The following is a 20,232-nucleotide window of genomic DNA, read 5'->3' as shown; positions in this document are numbered from 1 at the left end:
AAGTATGGCCAAAGAAAAAATATTAGGAAGACATCTCCTTCAACCCCACTGCAGAGATGAGAGGTTTATTGAACATGGCATTTTCAGACTTTTGCAATATATTGATCAGTTTTATTGATTTCTTTTATTCTCTTCCTATTTTTCTTTTTAAAAATATTCTTTGTTATACAATAGGGCTCTCTGAAAAACAAGAAGAGGAGAGATATGAGAGAAATTTAGGCAATCTAAAAATGAAATATACTGGCAAAAATTATTTTTAAAATGAACAATAGCTTTTCCATAGCGTTTAATGCTTTAGAAAGTAAATTACATATATATATATATATATATATATATATATATATATATATATATATATATACACACACACACACACACACACACACATATACTATCCCTATTCTACAGGTGAAAAAAAGACTATAGCCAAATAAAATGAACTGACTTATCTCAGGTCACGCAGCTAATAAAGGACTGAGATGTCTTGAACTCAAGTCTCCTGTAGCCATGTTGAATGTTCTTTCCTCTACATCATGTAATCAGAATTGAATGGCTCTGAGGGCTCTTCCTTAAGTTGCACCTATATTGCTCACAAATGTTCAGCACATCAGAAGTGATAAGAAAAATGCTCCAAATCCCTAATAGCAGAAATGCAAATGAACACGATTAGAAGGATTGGACCTTACACCCATAAAATTCACTAAGTAAATAAGGGATGAAAACAATATACGTTGGAGGGACTGCAAAAAGACAAACCCACAGGTGCACCATGTATTAGTTGAACTCTGAATTGGCCCAACTGTTGTTGAAAATAATTTGAAATTATGTGAAAAAAGGTGATGAAAATATACAGAACTATTGAACTAGTATCACTACAGCAAGACATATTCACAGTGCCACTATTTCATAGTAACAAAAGCCTAGAAACAAAGTTGCCTACTGATTGGAGAATGGCTGGACAAGTATAAAGATGAACAAAATAGAATATTTTATTGTCATAAGTATTTGAAACTATACAGAATTCTAAAAAAAAAACCTCCAGAAGACTTGTTATCACCTGATGCAGAGCAAACAAAGCAGAAAAAAGAGAGCAATGTATGCACTGGCCACTATAATGCAAACAATCCAAAAGAGTATTAGAATTGGAATTAGGGCAAAGATCACTCTTGATTCCAGAGCTTTAAGGATGAAACAGGATGAAGAAACAAATAAATAATAAATTGTGAAGTCTGGAAACAGTATCAGCGTGCTTTACTTTTCTCCTCTCTGCTACAAGGGAGGAGTCCATGGAGCCGGGAAGGCCATATCAAGAGGGGACAGTGGTGTTTGAGGGAAGGGAGAGGGAGAGGAAAGACAGCAATACAATTTTTTAAAAATGACAATGTTTGTGACAGCCTGACCAAAGTATTGACAATTTTATTTTCCTTCTAGGCCACTTCTCCTAATTGGTCTTTGCCTTTCAAAGCTATGATGAAGACTCTGGCAATTTGGGCCATTATAATCCCTGCCATTTGTCGAGTCTGGTTAATTAGCAACTTAACAACATCACTGCCGACACTATTAGACAATATGTTTGATCTAAACTTTGGAAAGGTAAGTTCAAAATTCCTGCCTAGTGTTCATTTATCTAATGGACTTTTTAATCAAGCAAGCACTTATGATGTTCCAGGCACTGGTTAGGAACTGGGGATCCAAAGTAAAAAAAAAAAAAAACAGTCCCTACTGTCAAGCAATTTGCATTCTATTGGAGGAGACAATTTTAACTAAACATGAATATATGAAATAAATTCAAAATAGATACCAGGGAAATTGGGAGGAAGGGGACTAGTAGATGGAGGATCAGGAAAGGCTTCATATAGAAAATATCACATAACCAGAGGTTTAAAGGAAATAAGGGATTCTAAGAGGCAGAGATGAGGTGAAGAAGAGTATGTTTCAGGGATTAAAGAGACAGCCAGTGAAAAGGTACAGAGATGGTAGATTGAATGTTTGTATCATTCTTACAATTCTTACATTTGTAACATTAACAGCATTCTTATTTTTATGGAAAATACATCTTGTTTTGTAAGAAAACCAGGGAAGATCCAAGATGGTAGTCCCAGAGGCAAAAGTGTTAAATTGTCTGTGTTTTTGTTTCCATGGCAGTAACCCAGAAGAGAGGAAATTAGAGCTTGAACAATGTGGTGGCAACATTGAGTAGGGAGAAATGAATGGATGCAAGATACACAGCAGGGGTAGAAATGATAAGATTGGGCACGTGACCGTATATGTAAAGTTTCTGATCCGGGCCACTGGGATGATGGTAGTGTCCCAGACATAAATGGGAACATTCAGGAGAGGGATGGGTTTAAGGGAAAGAAAGTTGAGTACTGTTTTGGATGTGTTGAATTTTAGACGTCTAAGTTAGATATGTCCAACAGTCAGTTTAAGACGCATGGCCAGAAAAAATAAATAAATAAATGAATGAATAAAGAAAGAAAAAGATTCATGGCCAGAACTTGAGACAGACTCAAGTCGGATTATGGATCTGGGAGCTATTTTATGAAGATGCTAATTAAATCCATGAGAACCAATGAGGTCACCAGATGACTGAGTGTAAAGAGAGAAGAGAGCCCAGGATAAAGCTTTTCAGTCACACCTAAAGTTGTAAGGTGTGATGCAGAGGATGAAACAGCACCTGAGACTGAGAAGAAACAGTTCTACAAGTGGGGGGAAAGAGAGTACTGGTGCCATGAAAAGCCAAAGAGGAGCTAGGATCAGGTGGTTAATTGTCAAATGCTGAAGAGGTCAAGGATTATTTCAATTCTTAATAGATTCCCACACAGGCAACACACCTGACCTCGCTGAAACCACAAATCATTGAATGTTAGAGTTGGACAGGGCTCTTAAACCTGCCTGTGTCGTGGAGCCTTTCGGCAATTGGTCTGGTGAAACCTAAAGGCCCCTTCTTGGAATAATGTTTTAAAATGTATGCATTTTGGCACTCCTGGCACAGAGTAGGTTCTCAATAAATGTTGACTGATTTATATAGGATCATAAACGAAACCAATTTTATTGACATAGTTATCAAAATATTTTTTTAAAAGTACACCAATCTTAAATCTATAAATCAGATTTGGTCCAAAATCCCCACTTAAAAAGAAAAACAACATGAGCCCCAGAGGGGTAAAATTATTTATCCATGATTCCATAGTGATGGCAGAGTCAGGAACTAAATGAACCCAGTGTTTTTGGCTCCCAGTCCAATATTATCTTTATTACTTCAAGTTATCTGTATGACACTTCTTATAGCTCTCTCTCTCTCTCTCTCTCTCTCTCTCTCTCTCTCTTCTCTCTTTTTGAGGCAACGGGATTAAGTAACTCAGGGTCACACAACTAGTGAGTGTTATGTGTTTGAGATCAGATTGAAACTCAGGTCCTTCTCACTCCAAGGCCAGAGCTCTATCCACTGTGCCACCTACCTGCCCCCTTATACCTCTCTTGAAATACAACGGTTGAACTATAACCAAGGAGAATACACATGGACTCTACAACATTTGAATTAAGGACTTTAGAGTACTGTATATGAAACTATATCCTCTGCATACTATTGGAGTCCCTGTGATTTAGGAATCACTCCTTTAGATTTTTTCCTAACATAAGCATCTGTAATTTCTTTAAATGAAAATTCTTTTGGGAAGGGTGAGATACTAACTTGGGTAACAGTCATTGGAACCTTAGTGTGACTTAGGACTGCAAATTAGCAATGGACAAAGTCCATGGGGTCCTCTTGGCAAAAATACTGGAGTGGTTTACCATTTCCTTCTCATTTTATAGATGAGGAACTCAGGCAAATGAGGTTAAGTGACTTGCCCAGCGTCACACAGCTAGTAGGTGTCTGAGGCCACATTTGAACTCAGGAAGATGAATCTTCCTGACTCCAGACCCAGCACTCTATCCTCTTTGACACCTAGCTGCCCCAGGTTACCACTCAATTAGTTTAAGCACCATAACATAATGCTCTAACTCAAAAATAAGTGCTCTGTTCCAACCTCCTGTGCTGCTTTGCAACAGTTAGCTGAGAAGAGAGAGCTGAAGAAATTGGAGTTTTGATGGAAGGAGCTAAAAGGAATAATTTCAGGTTGTATAGTCCTGATGCCATTTACTACCAATGTGGGATGTATGGGATGTTAAAGGAGGACCGGCACCTCTAGTGTGAGGTCTTGCTGAGCTTTCTTCAGGGCTGATCATCCACCTCTGGTATCCACTTGTCATCCAACTCTTCTGTGTAACATATACAGTGGTCACGCCCCAGTAAAACCATCTTGGCAAATAGGCTAAACCAGGTTGAGGGTAACTGACAAGCCTCAAACACATTTGTGGTAGGGGGATGTCTGCCTCTAGTATGTGAACACCTCCCCCAGTGGCATGGGCAGATGAGAACAATTTGTCCCGATGGCCAAGAAGGCAGCTGAAGCAGGCACTGTGGAACACTTAGAGCTTGGTCAGACATTAAAGGTGCCAAGGTCATTCACTGCATCCCTGACCATTGCCAGTCATCTTGACTTTTGTCCTGCCACTGGACTTCAATGACTTGGGAATAGAGAGTGAGACTCATAACTTTTCCCAACTCTGCCTCATTAAGTCCAATTTACACACAAGTCAAGACGTCACCCATTATCCACTATTTTACCCCAATATCATGATGTCATTGGTCCTCTTTGAAAATGATACATGAACTACCTATGGGCTCTTGGGCCAGCCCCTTAAACCAATCTGAGCCTTAATTTTTACATCTATAAAAAGAGGTAGTTGAATTAGATAAATGTTAATGTCCCCTCTGGCCCTAAGTCTATGGACCTAAGGTAAAGGTAGGTTTCTCTGCTTTCTGAGTGCTAGAGGGGATCTGTGTTTTCTCCACGCCAACAACCAAAGATGGACACTTAAGAGGGAGACTGAATGAACCAAAGACAAATCTCATCTACTACTGTTGCCCAGCAGCCTGTCTCTGTGACCAGTTTAGATAAGAGTGCAGCTTGCTGCTATGAATGAATGAATGAATGAATAGAACGCTTATCCACCTTAATCCATTCTGCACAATTTCTTCTCCATAGAATGGGTTTCTGAGTGCACTGCCTCTTATTACTTCATGGATCAGTATGACTCTGGGAAGTAAAATAGCTGATTTCCTCCTGTCCAAGAAGATTCTCAGACTAATCACAGTTCGGAAACTCTTCACATTTGTGGGTAAGGACAGTGTCATATATTCCACCATTACAAGAGATTTCTTGCCATTCATTTCAAAAATGCATGGAGTAAATAATCATTTATTAAGCACACAGTATGCACAAGGTACGATGTACTCAAGATACAAAACAAAGGGGGCAGCTATGTGGCACAGTCGATAGAGCACTAGCCCTGGAGTTAAGAGGACCTGAGTTCAAATCTGGCCTCAGATGCATAACACTAATTAGCTGTGTGACTCTATACAAGTCACTCAACCCTAATTGACTCACAAAAAAAAAAATTACAAAAACAAACAAAAAGATAGTCCCTGTCCTCAAAGCTTATTTTCTAATGGGAAAGACAACATATGTATGCATTTTTGTGTGCTTTTGCTCTCCAGGAATGTTTTTCCCATCTTTATTCACCGTAGCTATCCCATATGTTGGCTCCACTACTGCTGTAACCTTTATGATACTGGCTAGCTCAGCAAGTGCCCTGTGTTACTCTGGATTCATCGTTAGTCCCCTAGACTTTGCTCCCAGGTAAGATGCTCTGCCTTCTCTCTTCTTCCTCTGGCAGTGCAGAATAGTGGAAAGAGGCTGGATGCAAATCCCAACTCTACACCCACTGTGTGATATTGGGGGGAAAAGGAGGGGAAAACCAATAAGATATGGCAGCTTAGGGTGTAAGAGAATGAGGAGTAAGTTAGATGTCCAAACCTGGAAGGACAATGATATGCTTAAAAAATAGGGAAAAACAAAGTTGGACACTGCTAAAAATAGAGATAATTGAACCCATGGGAGCTCATCTGTTAAGACAGGGAGCAGAGAGGGAAAAGGAAGGGAGATTGAGAAGGAGTGGTCAGAAAGGAGAAGGCGACAGTAATCAGGAATAGGAAGTGGTTAAGAATGTCCAAAACTACAAAGAAATCAAAGTAAGGTTAAAGAATAAATTAAAGATTCAGAAAAATCACCTAGATTTGCAATTGAGAAATTGTTGATAACCTAGAGAAGACTTGTACCCATTATGAGTGGTATTGGAAACCAGACTAGAATTAATGTAGATGGGACTGAGAAGTAAGAAAAAGGAGAGCAATGAGGGCAGTTGACACTTTCTAGACATTTGGGTGCAAAAGAGAAGGGGAGAAACAAGAAAGAGTTTGAGGGAATGGCAGGACAATGGGAAAGACTTTTAAAGATGGGGGGGAGGGAACCTAGGTATATTTCTAAGCAGAAAGGAAGAACCAGTAGAGATGGCAAAACTGATCATTAGACATAGTTCCCAGAGGAAAAGGGAGAGACAGCATCAAGGTCACAAGTAGAGGCATTGGCTTTGGTGAGGAGAAGGTGTGGTTCATTATCAGAGATGTGAGCAGAGGAGGAGAAGACAGTGCTGTGGAGGGGGACTGAAAAATAGGAAAGGAAAGTGAGTGAATGTGTGTGACAGCCAATTGGGAAGAATCAAAGGTGCATCAGGTAATGAAATGATTATGAAGATAATCCAGCATTTGGATTGGGCAGAGTACATGCAGCTATAGAACAAGGGAACAAGTCAACTAGCATTTACTAAGACCCTCCTATGTTTCAGGCACAGGGATAAGAGCTGGACCTACAAAGAGGAGCAAAAACAGCCCCTGCCCTCAGAGACAACATGAAAACAACTGTTACACATTATATATGTATATGACAAATGAGAGATTAATCTCAGAGGGAAAACAGTAGCACTAAAGAGGAAGCAGAAAAAGTTTCTTGCAGAAGGTAGGATTCTAGGTGTAGTACAGTGTGTAGCTTCATATCAGTTCGAGATACAAAGATGCTTGTTGAAATGCACTGAATTGAAGACAGTATTCATAATGCGTGGGCATGAAGTTTCTTTACAATCAACAAGTCTTTGGTTTCTCTCACTGCATTTTCCTCATCAATATTTCTCAACATACTTTTAACTGTCCTCTTCTGGTCCCATCTTGGCATTAGAATCCTGAAGTAGTGATATCTATGCTGATTTAATTTGGAAAGTCTTGTCCAATCCTTTATAGAATTCCTATTCCATTTCACCCTTTGAAGAAAAGTTAGTATGGAAACTACACTTTTTTTCATGGCACTTTTTTTTATAAACACTTAAATGGGCATGCAATGTGGGATTACTAAATATCCCATGAAAACCTGTTTCTTGTAGCCATTAGATGTAAGATAAAATCAGCTGCACCATCCCCTTCATTTGTTTATCCCAGGAGGCCTTTGAAACCATCTTTCAGTTCAACTGCGACTTCCTTCTGTCTTCTGCCTTCATTTACAGAGAGGATGACAAAACTGATACCATCCAATTCCTCCAACAGTATACCTATTTGGTTGGCTAGTGGACAAGGTTCTTACATGTAAGACAGCAAAGGCTAAATTCATAGTTGATACACAAGTGCTGTGATTCTTAGCCCATCGATTCCCTTTTCTGTCACCCTGTCTCTGTCATTGCAGAAACTAAAAATGGCTACACTCAAGTAAGGAGTATTTCCTATTTTTCTTTGTTTATTGGGTTGCTATTGCCAAATATCCCCATGCAAATAGCTCAATAAAGAGGAGCCACTCCATATTTATGTCACATTTGCTCTCTAGGAAGAAAACTCGATTTGTTGCCAGAATTTTAAAAACCCAGAGCCTTTCCATCATAGCAGAACCAGGCAAACCACTCTCTGCTAGGATAGGCTTCAAAAACCCAGGGTCCCTCATGTGTTGCAATCAGTCTACAGAATATGGCTTGGATGAGGCTTTTTAATCCTTTCCTTACATAGACTCCTATGTATTCTTTTGTATCTTCCACCCATTAATTGTGACGTTATGAACAGGGCACAAGATACTGGGATTATCATTTCATTTACGCCAGCTACCCCTCTTTTAATGTAGGGCAAAGTCATCATTATATTTGGCTTCACAGATTAGGTTAAAGCACAGACTCAGGTTTGGTGATTTACAGGAAGTTGGTACTCAGAAAGTTAGTCCAAACATGAGCTTTATTATTATGTGATGCAGTAAGAAGGCCAAAAGAAGGGGGTGGGGAAGCAAATACATGCATTGCATGGCAATACAGACAGCCAAAGGCTTGACCCCAAAGATGCAAAGAAACTCAACCAGCTCAAGGCAGAGGGAGATGTCTATGGTGGCAAAGATCTCAGTTGGAATGCATGTTTGGAGGGGAAGGTCTAAATAAATAAGTTTTATTAAATGGACTTACTTGAGAATAGGTTATCACACCACATGTAGTGGGAAATTCTCCAGGTCATTTATCAAAACCAGACTTGGGCAGAGTGAGTTTCTAAATCAGAAATTGGTCAAGGGTTGAGTTGGTCATCAGAGACCCAGGAATAGATGTGGCTCTGCAGTCGGCCTTGTAGTCTGATGAATCAGGACTTGTGATTAACTGCTTGACGTAGGATCAGAATAAGTCAGTGGAAAAGTAGAAGCTCTTGTCATTGCTTATATGTTTCTGGTTATGAGAACCACTCAGCCTAAGTGACTCCTTATTGGGGTTCTATCATTTATAACTACAACATCAAATAAACATCACATTTATCACAGTTGTATTAGCTTTCATGGTTGCTTGATAATGAGGATAGCATGTAGATGGATCTTTAATGTTTGGAAGCACTTTACAAATATTATTTTACTTTATCTTCATGGCAGCCCTGGGAGGTGGGTGCTATCATCATCCCCATTTACAGATGAGAAAATTAAGGCAAATAAAGGGTAAGTGATTTGCCCAGGATCACACAGCTAATAGGTATGTGGGGCCAGATCAGTTCAGGTCTTCTTGACTCTAGGTCCAGAATGCTATCCACCGTGCCTTCTAGCTGCCTAATATCATACTGGTGATAATAGGTAGGGAAACTATGGTTCACTAAAACCACCAGGTATTTTTCAGGCTAACCACATCTGCCCTATGTGTCTTATAAAGTTGGTATTTCATATGCACATATAAGACTTTACACTTATGCCATTTAATTTTCATAGTATTCAATTTGGCCCAACAATACTATCTTTGAAGATTATCTTTCTTTCATTTCCTTACTCTTGCATCCAGCCCCCAAGGTTTTGTTCTGGTTTTTAAAGAGGTTTTTTTTTTGACAATTTTTGAAATTTTAAAATTAAATACAAAGCAAGAGAAGAAAAAAGAAACAAACTTAAAACAAACTTAAATAAAACTAAAATGCAAAATAAAAAAGAGAAAAAATACCACCTGCACAACAGAACATAAAAAAAGATTCAAAATATGAAGCAATAAATTTCAATTTCAAGAAAACCTATACAATAAATATTATGCATTACGTTCAGAGCTGTCCTTCTCTTCTTTACTTCTGTGTAGACTTTATTTTGTTCTCTGCTGTGAACTTTTTACTTTGTTCGTTTTTTCTCCTTCCTCTGCCCCTTCCCCAAGAAGGTGACAATTAAGCATGCATATGTGTGTGTATACACACATACGTATATACATATATGCACACTTACACATAAATACAAACATATCCATACGTATACACGTATGTGCACTTAACACATACATATACATAGATATCTATAATCCCACACAAATATACACATATATATTCATATGCGTCTATGTACGATTGTACTATACTTGCTTGTAGTCTGTTTCTGTAAGGGTGGTTACCATCTTCCTTCATAAGTCCAAGTCTTTCCAAATTTTTCTAAATCCACCAACTCATCATTTCCTGCACCACAACAATATTCTGACCTTACACTGTCTAGTTATTTAAAATAGTCTAACAGAGCTGGGAAACCCACAGCCTTAAGGCCATATGTGGCCTTCTAGGTCCTTAAGTACAGCCTTTGGGCTGAACCCAAATTTTACTTCCTTTTAATAAAAGGATTTGTTCTGTAAAATTTGGATTCACCCACCCCTGGATCAATATTGATTAATATGGCTGAGATTGTGATTACTTTTTTCCCCTAACGAATTGTATTCCTGAATTTTATTTTATTTTATGCTTGTGTGTATCTCTTATTTCCTATCCCTCCTAACTCCTCTGCTTTTCTTCTACTTGCTATCTTGCCCTCCTATTACTTAACATATCTCCCCCTCCATAGCACAGATCCCTCCCTTATGCTTTCCTCCCCTTAATACTTCCCCCATACTTTCCCCTTGACCTCTTATTTCTATCTGAATTTTGAAGACTTTTATAGTCTTCCAAAATATATGTTATTCCCCTTCTATCCCGTTTATATTAATGTAGGCACTCTTCTATATCCCCCTTATCCTATTCCCTCACCCTCTTATTTCTTTATAAATGTAGAAGACTTGTATTCCCTTCTAAATGAATATGTTATTCTCTCTTTAACCCAGATCTGATGTGAGTAGGGTTCCCTCTAAAAATCTCCCCTTATCTTCTTCCCATCCCATCCCCTTAGCCTTTTACTGCTTGCTTTCTTCCTTCCTTCCTTCCTTTCTTTCTTCCTTTCTTTCTTTCTTTTTTAGGCAACCGGGGTTAAGTGACTTGCCCAGGGTCACACAGCTAGTAAGTGTCAAGTGTTTGGTCTGAGGCTGGATTTGAACTCAGGTCCTCCTGACTTCAGGGCCGGTGCTCTATCCACTGTGCCACCTAGCTGCCCCACTTTTATTTCTTTCTGAATTTAGAGGACTTTTATACACTTCTAGATACATATGTATTATTCCCTCTTTAACCCATTTCCAATGAGAGTAGGGTTCCAGAACTACCAGCCCTCCTTCATCCAATTCCTCTCTATCAGTTCTTCCTCTCACACTTCATTTATATAAGATGATTACTTTTTTACCTTTTCCTAGATGGTATTACTTTTTAGAATCATATCATACTCAGCTCTACCCCAATCTTTTCTTTCAAACTCCCACTTACTAATTAAAGTCTTAGAATACAGTTTATATTTGCTAGTATAAAAAGTAAAGTCTGTCCTTATTGAGTCCCTTGTAATTACTCTTTGATGTCTACCTTATATTTCTCTTGAATCTTGTGTGTCAAATATTCTATTGAGTTCAGGTCTTTTTGGCAATAAATCTTGAAAGTCTGGCAATTCATGGAATGCCACCCCCTTTTTTTCCATTCAAGATTATGCTTGACTTTGCTGGGTATGATATTTTTGGCCACAACTCCAGTTCTTTTGTTCTTCCAGATACACTGTTCCAAGAACACTTTTAGTATAGCCACTGCTAGGTCTTGTGTGATTCTAATTGTGGCTCTGCCTATATTGAATGTTGTTTTTTTTTCTTGTTGACCATATTTTCCCCTTCAGCTGGGAGTCTCAGAATCTAGCTATGATATTCCTGTAGGTCTTCCTCATAGAATCTCTTTCAGGAGGTGATTGGTGGATTTTTCCTATTTTTACTTTCCCCTCTTGTTTTAACGCTTCAGGACAATTTAACTATTTCTTGTATTATAGTATCAAGATTCTTTTTCTGATTGTAGCTTTCAGGTAGTCTGATCAATTGTTATGTTTTATCTTCTTGATCTGTTCTCCAGATCAGCTTTTTTTCCTTGTGAGATGTTTCACTTTCTCTTCTACTTTTTCATTGTTTGTTTTGTTTTGTTATTTCTTGTTCTCTTATATCTTCCCTGGCTTCCCCTTGCCCAGTTTTAATTTTCAAGCAGTTATTTTCTTCTTTTTTTCTTTTCTTTTTTTTTTAAGCAAGGCAATTGGGGTTAAATGACTTGCCCAAGGTCACACAGCTAGGAAGTGTCAAGTGTCTGGTCTGACATCTGATTTGAACTTAGGTCCTCCTGACTCCAAGGCTGATGGCTCTATAGCCACTGCACCACCTAGCTGCCCCTATTTTCTTCCTTAAGATTTGGGATCTCCATATCTAGTTGGTTGACTCTTTTTATAATCTTCTTGGGTTCTTTTGGATTGTTCTTTTCTTTATTTTTCCTCAATCTCTCTCATTTTAATTTTTAAAGTCTTTTTTTTAAGTTCTTCCATGAATTCTTTTTTTTTGGCAGGTGATTATTTGACATTACTTTTTAGAGTAGGAAAGGCTTTTTTAAAAGTTCAATATCCTTCTCTGCAGATGGACCCTGGTCTTCTCTACTCACATAATAACTTTCTATGGTTGGGTTCTTTTTTGCCTGCTCATTTTTTAAAAATATATAGCAAATTCTTGTTGTAATCACCTCTAGGCCTTGGATAAGGAGGATGGTGCCTCTGGCCTCAAGTCCTCCTGCAGTTCTCCCCTCTGGCCTGGAACTGAAACCAAGATCTCTGCCCTCCTGTAAGTGTCTACAGACAGGGGAGTCCCTAAAGTCCCAGAAGTGCAATGCTTCTGCACTTACCACACATGTGCTGGTTCCTTCTCACCCAGGGCTGTGTCTCAGTAGCACAGCTGGGCCTGACATCCCTTATCAGCAGAGGTTCCCTCAATCTTCCCCACTCAGATGCCCAACTCCCCACATTGTCCAGGAGGTGAAAATTCCTGGGGGTGAGGCCAAGGCTGCCTCCCAACACAGCTAGCAGCAGGGCTTGCTGCTTGCTATTTCAGCAGAACTAGCCTGTAGGTATTTACACTTCATAGGTTTTCTTCCAATCTTCTTTGGTTGTCTCAGAAGGACTACTGTTCTGTCCCAACTGTTGTTTATTTTTACCACTCTAAGTTCACTCTGAGACACTATTTTGTCTTTTTTGTAGGGGAAATCTGGAGAGCTTTGAATTTTCTAACCTACTCTACCTTCTTCCCAGAATCTTCCCCTCCCTGGTTTTTAATCATCTGTAAATTTGATTTAGATACTATGTATGAATCATAACCAGATACAGACCTCTTAGGCATTCCACCAAAGACCTCTTGACAAGTTGATGTCCAACCAGTAATTACTATTCTTTCTGTCTAATCACTCAACCGGTTTTAAATTCATCTTCCTGTTCTATCGCCTACCCAGGTCTTAACCATCTTTTCTACAAGAATAGCATGCAAGATTTTGCAAAGAGCTTTTATAAAATCTTGGCAAAGTTTTACTGTTATAATAGTTCCCTGATCTACATGTCTAGTAATCCTACCAAAAAGGGGAATGAAATTCAGTTTGCCATGACCTGTTCTTGATGGGGCCATGCTGGCTCTCTGTCATGACTACTTCCTTTTCTTTGGTGCTTATCAGCTATATCCTTAATAATGCATTCCAGATTTAGGGTCAGGAATTAGAATCAACCTCATGGACCCATAGTTTGCAGACCTCATTCTCTTCCCTTTTTTCATCTATTTTTTCATATTTTAGTTTCTGTTTGACTGATTCGTGCTCTCTCATAGAGACATTAGTTTCCATTTGTCCAATTCTAGTTTTTAACAGATTGTTTTCTTCTGTTAGTTTTTGTACTTCCTTCTTCAATTGGCCAATTGTGTTCTTTAGGGACTTGTTTTCTTCAGTGTACTCTTCTGTTAGTTTTTATCCTTCCTTCTTCAATTGGCCAATTGTGTTTTTTAGGGAGTTGTTTTCTTCAGTGTATTTTTTTTCCAACTGGCCAACTGTATTTTTGAAGGACTCTTTTACCTCTCTCATTTGACTGTTAAAATCCTTCTTGAGCTCTTCTTAGAAGGCTTTTTGGGCTTCAGACCAGTTCATATTCCTTTTTGTTGTTGCAGGTGTGGGTTTGTTGACAATGTTGTCCTCTTCAGAATTTCTGTCTTCATCTTCACTCTTCTTATAACATGCATCTATGGTACCTTTCTTTTTACTCATGGTGTTTCTTTATTCCCTGGCCTTTAAAGAGATTGAGTTCTCCTGCTGGGGAACAGAGGGTACTGACCCAAGCTTCTTGTGTTGGGAGCCTAGGTCTTGGTCACTGGCTTTGCATGCTGGGGCCTCTTATGCTGGGAATTGGAGGCTGTAGGTTTCTGGCAGCTTACCTTCTGTTGGGCTGGAATCAGCAAGGCTGGAACTTTCAGGCAATTCTAGGTTGCCTGCTTTTCCTTTCCTTTAGCTTTCTTCAGCTCCTTTTAGATGGGTGCTGCAGGATGTTTTTCCGCCTGGGGCTGCCTGCAGTGTTGTCTCCCTCGTTTCTGCTAATGCACTGGGAGATTCCTCCTTTTTGGTGGAGTGCCGAGGCTCCTGGGGGTTTTCTGAGCAGGTTTCCACTGGTTCCCCCCCACTCATTCAGGCACTCGGAGGTCCAGGTATTGGTGTTTCCTGCTGTACCACCTGGGCTTCAGGATTTCTTCACATTTGGGGGCTTCAGGGCTCCGACAGCTCACCTGGTGTTGGGTTGGAATCAGCAAGGCCAGGGCTTTAGGAAGCCTTTAGGTTGTTTTCTTCACCTCCTTTCAGATGAATGCCACAGGGTATTTGTCCGCCTGAGGCCCCTTGTAGTTCTGCCTCCCTTATTTTTGCTGAGGCACTGGGAGACCCGTTTGCTGGGCTGCTGCACTGCGGCTCCTGGTCTTTCTTCTAGTTCAGGTATTCCAGGGGTTTTTTTTCTGGGGTGATATTTTCTGGGTTTTCAGAGTTTGATAGGGGAGAGTGAGAGTGACTACCTTTTCACTCCACCATCTTGGCTTCTCTTCCCTTTTTTAATAATTGGGAAAATATGTATAGCTCTTCTTAACATTCTTCCAAAGATCAACCACAGTATTTCAGCAAAAACATCTACCTGTTCTTTCTGTGCTCAAGGGCATGATTTATTTGTGCCAGATGACTTGAACTTTTTAAAGCTAGGTAACTCAGTGGATAACATGGAAATTAGTCAGGAAGATGTGAATTCAAATCTTGCCTCACAAACTCACTTGCTGTGACCCTAAGCAAGTCAATTAACTTTTCTCTGTCTCAGTTCTTTCATCTGTAAAACTAGAATACTAATATATAGCTCACTAGGTTGTTGTGAAGCTCAAATGAGTTAACATGTATAAAGAAGAGCTTTGCACATCTTGAAGCACTATATAAATGTTAGCTATTATTATTTACTAGGTGCTCTTATCATTTATTTACTTATCTTGGGTATCATCTCCCAATAAGCTATTCTTTTCTGTCCTTTATAGTACAAAAAATAATTCTCTTTGGCAAACAGGCAAAAGAAAAAGTTGAGCAGCTCTGCCTTCTCTCCACTCTTAATCATCTTCTCATCCACCCCAAGCAGTAATCACCTCCCTTCCTTGAACATTCTCTCCCTAATACCACTGCAAAACTACTCAAACTTTATTATCCTAAACTATCTCACCAGCTCATATGCAAACATTTATTATGTACTGTCCATTCCATCTTTGCAATCTCCCTCAAATTCAGTCTCTGCTCTATTCTCACTAAAACCACCTTAGCAGTGGTTAGCATTGCCGCCTTCCTGGATTACTGCATTGTTATTCTAACATGACTTATTGCTTCAACTCTGACAGGCAGTGAGGTATAATTAATGGTTTATTTGATGTGGGATGCAAAAAATCAATGTTCAAATCATGCCTCTGATATTTTATATCCCTTCAATCATGGCAAAACCAAGTTGGTGGTCTTCAAGTTTTCTCATCTGTTAGATGGGCACATGAGTATCTACCTTGAGACTCAGATGAGAAAGTGTGTATAAAAGTTTGGGTAACTTTTAAAATGTTGTATAGTGATGAACTCTGAATGCAGTTTGAAGCATCCTTTTTTTTAACTTTTGATTTACTTTGTGTTTTCTTTTGCAACATGGCTAATATGGAAATGTGTTTTGCATGATCTCACATGTATAAGTAAAATAAAATTGCTTACCTTCTCAAGGGAGGGAGAGGGATGAGAAGGAGAGCATTTGGAACTCCAATTTTTTTTTAAGTGAGTGTTAATTTTTTCTACATGCAATTGGGAAAATTTAATGAAATAAAAAATTTGAAATTGAAATAATGCCATCTAAACATAAGCTAGCATTGTTTCTTTCCCTCCCAACTCACTTCAAATCTATCCTTTGCATGCTTCCCAAAATAATCTTTCCTTATGCACAGACTTGGTCAGGTTATTTTTCTTCTCAAAAAAAGGAAATCTTCAGTGACCCTCTACTGCTGACCAAAAGAAAATTTCAGTTTGGTTCAACAAATCCTTATTATTCACCTATTGCAGGCAAGTTACTGTACTAAGACAAAAATGAAAATCCCTGCACTCCAGGTATTTGAATTCTACTGGAGGAAGATGACACAAACTCAAATACAGAAGCTGAAGCTTATGTAAAGTAATAAAAAATAATTTCAAGGGGAAGAGAGAAATAAAGATCCAACCTCCCTCTCCCATTTTAAAGCATGGTAGGCTTTTCATAGTGCTTATATTTTCAGCCTTATATCATAGAAGATGCTTTTCTTATGCTCCAGTAAAACTGGATTGTTCTTCACCCTGGTGCCTGCCCTGTACTTTCCAGCCTTCCTGCTTTTGCTTAATTGTTCCCTATGACTAAGCTATCCTTCCATCTCCTTGTTACTTATTGAATTCCTACCCATCCTTTAACAATTCAAATGTCACTTTCTTCATGAAGTCTTCTGGGAGCTCCAATCTGTAACAGCATCTTCTCTTTCCTCCCAATACTCATAAGAACTAGTTCTGTTTGCCCACAAAAATCAGAATTAAAAGCGATGGAGAAGGGAAAGGAGGAGAAAAAAATGGAGAAAAGTTGCCAAGAAGCTGACTTGGCTTAATCCATTGAAAAAATGTATAATAGATTAGAGCTACTCAAAAGTGGACAAAAGATCCTCCCTTGGGAACTTATTTTCCTTTATAGATGGGCTTCAAAAGAAGCCTGGATAACCATTTGTCAGGGATATTAATAGTATTATATATCAAGAACTGCAAGAGACCACAGAGTCCACTTCATGTAACCCCTCACTTTACAGATAAGGAAACTTAGGCCCAGGAGGGTTATCTAAGGTCTCACAGGTAAAGTCAGTGGACTCCTGCCCAAGTGCCACTTGTAAGGGCCTTTCTAACTTTGATAGACAGTTCCCTAGGATTGAGAAATACATAGCATATGAAAGTAAGGAAAGAAGGAAGAGACAGACAGAAAAAGAGACAGAAAGAGAGACAGAGACAGAGAGACAGAGAGAAAGGAATTGAGAGAAATGGAGAGAGATTGAGAGAAAGAGGGAGACTGAGAGAAAGAGAGAGAGAGAGAATCAGTGCTCTGTTTGACCTAAAAATCTTTCTTCCCACAGATATGCTAGCTTTATCATGTCACTGGGAACTACTGCTATGTGGATTTCAGGGCTCATTTCTCCCTTCATAACTGGATACTTCATCAACCAGGTAAAGCTCTACACTTAAAAAGGATTTGAACTCTGTGCAGAATAAGGACTGGAAGGAGATAAACACAGAGCAGGAAGACGAAATAGACTCAAAGGACTGCAGAGTGTGGAGCAGGAAGAAACCTTAGAGATTAGCTGTTTTAACTCCTTTATTAACTTACAAAGAAAGTAAGACTCAGTGTGTTTAACTGACCTACACAAGTAATGAGCAGTAGAGTCCAAACTACAGGCCTTTCCCACCAGCCATGCTTTGATCTGGGATTGAGGAGGGAAGGGCACAGTTTAGGAGAAAACTATCAGGGGGAGTCCCAGAAACAGGGAAGGGAAGAGGTCATTCCTTAGGCCAGGACTCCAGCTTAGATTTCAGTGAGGAGGGAGAAGAGGAGCCGCACAGCCATAGGTCTCTTTACTGCATCGTTAGGAAGGGACTCTCTGCTGTCAGAGCCCATGTCTCCCTGTTACAATCTGTATAAACAGTTCTCACTAGGTGGCAACAGGTTCAGTTCTCTGGATGCCTTCTCCTCTAGCTTTTACCTCATATTAAAGGTAAAAGGCTCAAAAATCCTACAGCCTGGCACCACTCTACTGGGCAACTGGTAGGAGGGAAACTCAGGTGATAGGAGGCCACATGGAGGGAAGAGGATTCAGGCAAGTACAGAAAGAGTAGGAGAGACCATAGCTAAAAAAACAAGAGGACCAGGACCCACCACCTTCTCCAGCCCCACCTCTCCCCAACACACACACTCATACATACTCAGCTGAAGCAATATGAGGGTCTAAAGTCTATTTCCAGGAATCCCAAAAGTTCACATTAAAATTCCTCAATAAGAACAATTCATCTTTGTACAATGATGTGTGTGAATATGTATGAACCTGTAATGTCATCGACTTAGGGAACTCTCTGAGAGGACACTCCGTGCTCTGCAGCTAGAGTCGCAGAGTTACCTGAGTCACTGAGAACCTAAGTGATTTCACCAGGGGCCCAGACCTTAGTATGAGGCTGAAGAGAGACTTGAACACAAACCAGTGCTTCACCACTGCTTCTCCAATGGAGGATTAAAGTTTACAAATCACTCTCCTCACAACCAGCCTATGAAGCAAGTTGTGCTAGGTTATTATCGCCATATCTTTATAGATAAGGAAATGGAGGCTTTGACCAAACAGGTGCTCCATGGTGACAAGATGAGTGTCAGAGTCGGCATGTATACGACATTTCCTCACCCCAAATCCAAGACTCTGTCCACTGCATCTCAGTGCTTCCCAAACCCTTTGCTTCATCATGTTTTGAAGCTTCACTTAATTCACACTAACTCAATGAAAGGCACTTTAATTAAAACCAAAAATGATAATCTCATAGAAGGCCCTCCCTGACATGAAGAATTTCATGTGTTTTCTGAGAAGATTTAGGAAGGTAGAAACTTTTTTGGACCAATATTAAAACTTGAACTGACAATTTTTGTGCCCATAGGATAATACAACTGGCTGGAAGAATGTTTTCTTTCTATCATCTGCTATTAATGTATTAGGAATGATTTTCTACCTCATCTTTGGCCAGACAGACATCCAGAATTGGGCCAAAGAGCAGAGACTCACCCGCTTCTGAGGGGCCATGGGAAATGAACTGAAAATTCATCCTTAAGGATTTTTAAGGTCATCCTTGACTTCTCAACTCTCAGGCAATATACGCCATTGTCAAGCTTGTCTTTTTAATATCCACAACATCTCTTATGTGTGTCTGCTCTTCTCCACTCAGCCACCACCCTAGTTGAGGCCCTCATCACCCTTGCTTAATCTATTGGAATGACCTTTTGCATCTCCCTGCCTCATCTCTTCCCCACTCTGATGCATCCTCCACACAGCTGACAAAATGATTTTCCCAAAGCCCAAAACTGATCATGGCACTCACCTCTAATCAACAAATTCCACTATCTCCCAATTGCCCCTATTTTATATTTCTTCCCCATTTTGTATAATTGTTCCAGTCACATTTCTCCATCCTTGAGTTAAGCTCAGGAATACAGTTTTCTCTCTGAGTCAATTTAAAGGTATAGTTAAAAGGCAATGTTGTTATCACTCTGACCATTACCTCCTGGAACATCTGCTTGTCATCTATAAGTCCCAACCAGCTCAACCTGGTACCATCCCCAAAAACGTTTTCATCCTTGCCTGCAGTTAGAGGTGATTGGATATCCTCCAATAGGACCCCAAGGCCAGTGGTGCTGAACCCCTAGCAAATATTACAAAAGGTAGATGAGTGGCATGAAACAATTATCAGAGAGGGCCAAAGCACTTTTCTTAGTATAGCCAATTGTGGTCTTCCTCAAATAACCTGACCCCTCTTTTCCTGTGTTTCAATAAAGAGGATCTCTTCCTTCTCACTGGGGTCACTGGCCTTGCTAAGGTTGCCAGTCTGACCCACTTTGTTAACAATTATACACATCACTGTTAATAAATTGATTCTGCTCAAAGTCTGCACCTCAGTTTTCAGCTCAGTTATTTCAATCATGTCAGACTCTTTGTAACCATATTTGGAGGTTCCTTGGCAAAGATATTGGAGTGGATTGTCCTTTCCTTCTCCAGCTTATTTTACAGATGAGGAAATTGAGGCAAACAGGGTTAGGTGACTTGCCCAGGGTCATACAGCTACTAAGAAATCTGAAGCCAGATTTGCACTCAGGAAGATGAGTCTTCCTAAGTTCAGGCCCAGTACTCTATCCACTGTGCTGCATAGCCTGCCTGTTCCTCAGTTGATCTTTATTGAATTTACTCTAAACAGTACGCATTCTGTATATAGTCATGAGTATATGGCATCTCATTCAT

The 20,232-nt window shown here is 39.6% G+C and overlaps 1 protein-coding gene across 3 annotated transcripts in view; it reads left to right on the top strand.

Moving 5' to 3' along the window:
• LOC110219756 (putative small intestine urate exporter) overlaps nt 1–19,887 on the top strand; it is a 48,088-nt gene extending 28,201 nt beyond the window's left edge. For 2 of the 3 annotated variants that reach the window (XM_021003390.2, XM_078145954.1), the window contains 5 exons: nt 1,432–1,593; nt 5,094–5,226; nt 5,606–5,747; nt 17,323–17,413; nt 18,881–19,887. In XM_021003390.2, the coding sequence (XP_020859049.1) occupies nt 1,432–1,593; nt 5,094–5,226; nt 5,606–5,747; nt 17,323–17,413; nt 18,881–19,015 (663 nt within the window). In that variant the 3' untranslated portion in view covers nt 19,016–19,887. The remainder of the gene's footprint in view (nt 1–1,431; nt 1,594–5,093; nt 5,227–5,605; nt 5,748–17,322; nt 17,414–18,880) is intronic. The other variant, XM_078145953.1, reaches the window with a different exon arrangement.
• The last annotated feature ends 345 nt before the right edge of the window (nt 19,888–20,232 follow it).

The sequence above is a fragment of the Phascolarctos cinereus genome, unplaced genomic scaffold, assembly GCF_003287225.1.
Source record: "Phascolarctos cinereus isolate Bilbo 61053 unplaced genomic scaffold, phaCin_HiC Scaffold_726;HRSCAF=1367, whole genome shotgun sequence".
In the NCBI taxonomy this organism is placed as follows: domain Eukaryota; kingdom Metazoa; phylum Chordata; class Mammalia; order Diprotodontia; family Phascolarctidae; genus Phascolarctos; species Phascolarctos cinereus.
This window is presented reverse-complemented; position numbering and strand designations above follow the sequence as displayed.